The 1713-nt window shown below is 40.9% G+C and overlaps 1 protein-coding gene across 1 annotated transcript; it reads right to left on the reverse strand.

The window, feature by feature from the left end:
- Window positions 1-220: 220 nt before the first annotated feature.
- Window positions 221-1162, reverse strand: LOC103748040 (olfactory receptor 143-like). Its single transcript, XM_008850587.1, has one exon. The coding sequence runs from the start codon at window positions 1160-1162 to the stop codon at window positions 221-223; it is 942 nt and encodes a 313-aa protein (XP_008848809.1).
- Between the last annotated feature and the right edge of the window lie 551 nt (window positions 1163-1713).

The raw sequence follows: 1713 nt of genomic DNA on the forward strand, positions 1-1713 counted from the left end.
AACACCATTTTAGAATGACATGGAATCTAAGGGTCTTGAATCCAAAAGTAGGCACATACAGAGTTACAGAGCATGGTGGAGAGAAAATGTTATTTACAGCAGAAATCTGGCTGGCAGTACAGATATCTGAGGAGAACTGAAAAAAGTAGAAGATAGGTGATGAACAAGGGAGAGGGAGACACAGCAAGCCAGTAGGCTGTGGGAAGTGCCAGCGGCTCAGTCAGTTCGTGATTCTCTTCATGGTTTTCTTCACAGCAAGTTGAACGTCCTTATTCCTGAGGCTGTAGATGAGAGGGTTCAACATGGGCACAAACGAAGTGTAAAACAATGAGAAAAATTTCCCCTGGCCCACAGTTTCAGCAGATGATGGCTTGACATAAGCAAGGAGACCAGATCCATAGAACAGACTGACAGTTATTATGTGAGATCCACAAGTGCCCATGGCTTTGGACCAAGCCTTAGTTGATGACATCTGAATGATATTTAGCAGGATCATAGCATATGAGACTAAGATAATGAGGCTACATGAAATAATACCTGTACCCACCACAGCAGTGCTCACGAGCTCATTCACATAGGTGCTGCTGCAGGAGAGCTGAAGGACAGGGAAGATATCACACATGTAGTGATTGATGATGTTGGAATCACAAAAGTTGAGCCTCACCATGAAAACTGTGAGGATCATCGCATTAGAAAACCCTATAAGGTATGAACCAGATATCATCAGACAGCAGATCTTGGGTAACATGACAGCGTTATACATCAGAGGCTTACAGATGGCCACATATCGATCATAGGCCATGACTGTCAATACATAACTTTCAGAGTTCACAAAAAAGCAGAAGAAAAACAGCTGCATCATGCAGCTTGTGAAAGAGATGGTGTTCTGCTCTGAAACAAAATTCATCATCATTTTGGGGGTAAAGACACAGGAATAACAGAAGTCAATGAAGGACAGATTGAAGAGGAAAAAGTACATGGGAGTATGAAGCGAGGAGTTCAGAATGATGAGACTCATTAAGCTCATGTTTCCCACCACTATGGCTGCATAGTTCATGAGGAACAACACAAACAGGGGCAGCTGGAGCTCAGGTTGGTCTGTTAGTCCCATAAGAATGAACTCAGTCACTGAACTGTGGTTTTCCATAGCTATTCGATTCATGAGTAGAGTCTGTAAGAAAAAGAGTCAAACGTGACACTACCAAGTAATGCATCTTTGACTCCAGAGGGATATCTGGCATTATTTCTTTCTAAGCTTGGGTTGAAAGAACACAGAACAAGGCATACACGAATCCCAACAGCTCATACTGTTTTTGAAGAATCCCTATTCCCCATTCCCCTATCCATGGTTTATGTAGGTTCAGAAATTATACAAGTAGGCATCTTAGTTTCTCTGAACATATTTTCTTTTCTACCCTTAGTCTCTACTAACTAATAAAGCTGAAAAGAGAAAGTTATAAAGGTGTTTTCTCTAGCACTCAAGATTTATAGCTCTTTTAGTACTGGAAAATTATCAAGACAAAGATGATTCGAAACTCACCTTTGTTCATTGGTGCCTTCTTCCTCGCTGTCCTGAGGGCCAAATTTACTATTAACAAAGCAGGTTATGGACATCAGTACAAACATGTTTATAACCTGCTAAAAGAGGTACATGGGGGAGTTGCATGTCATTTTTATTTGAGGTTTTCTCCACAAGATTCTTTTAATTTACAA

This window comes from Nannospalax galili, unplaced genomic scaffold (genome assembly GCF_000622305.1).
Source record: "Nannospalax galili isolate Female #2095 unplaced genomic scaffold, S.galili_v1.0 scaffold1045, whole genome shotgun sequence".
NCBI lineage: Eukaryota > Metazoa > Chordata > Mammalia > Rodentia > Spalacidae > Nannospalax > Nannospalax galili.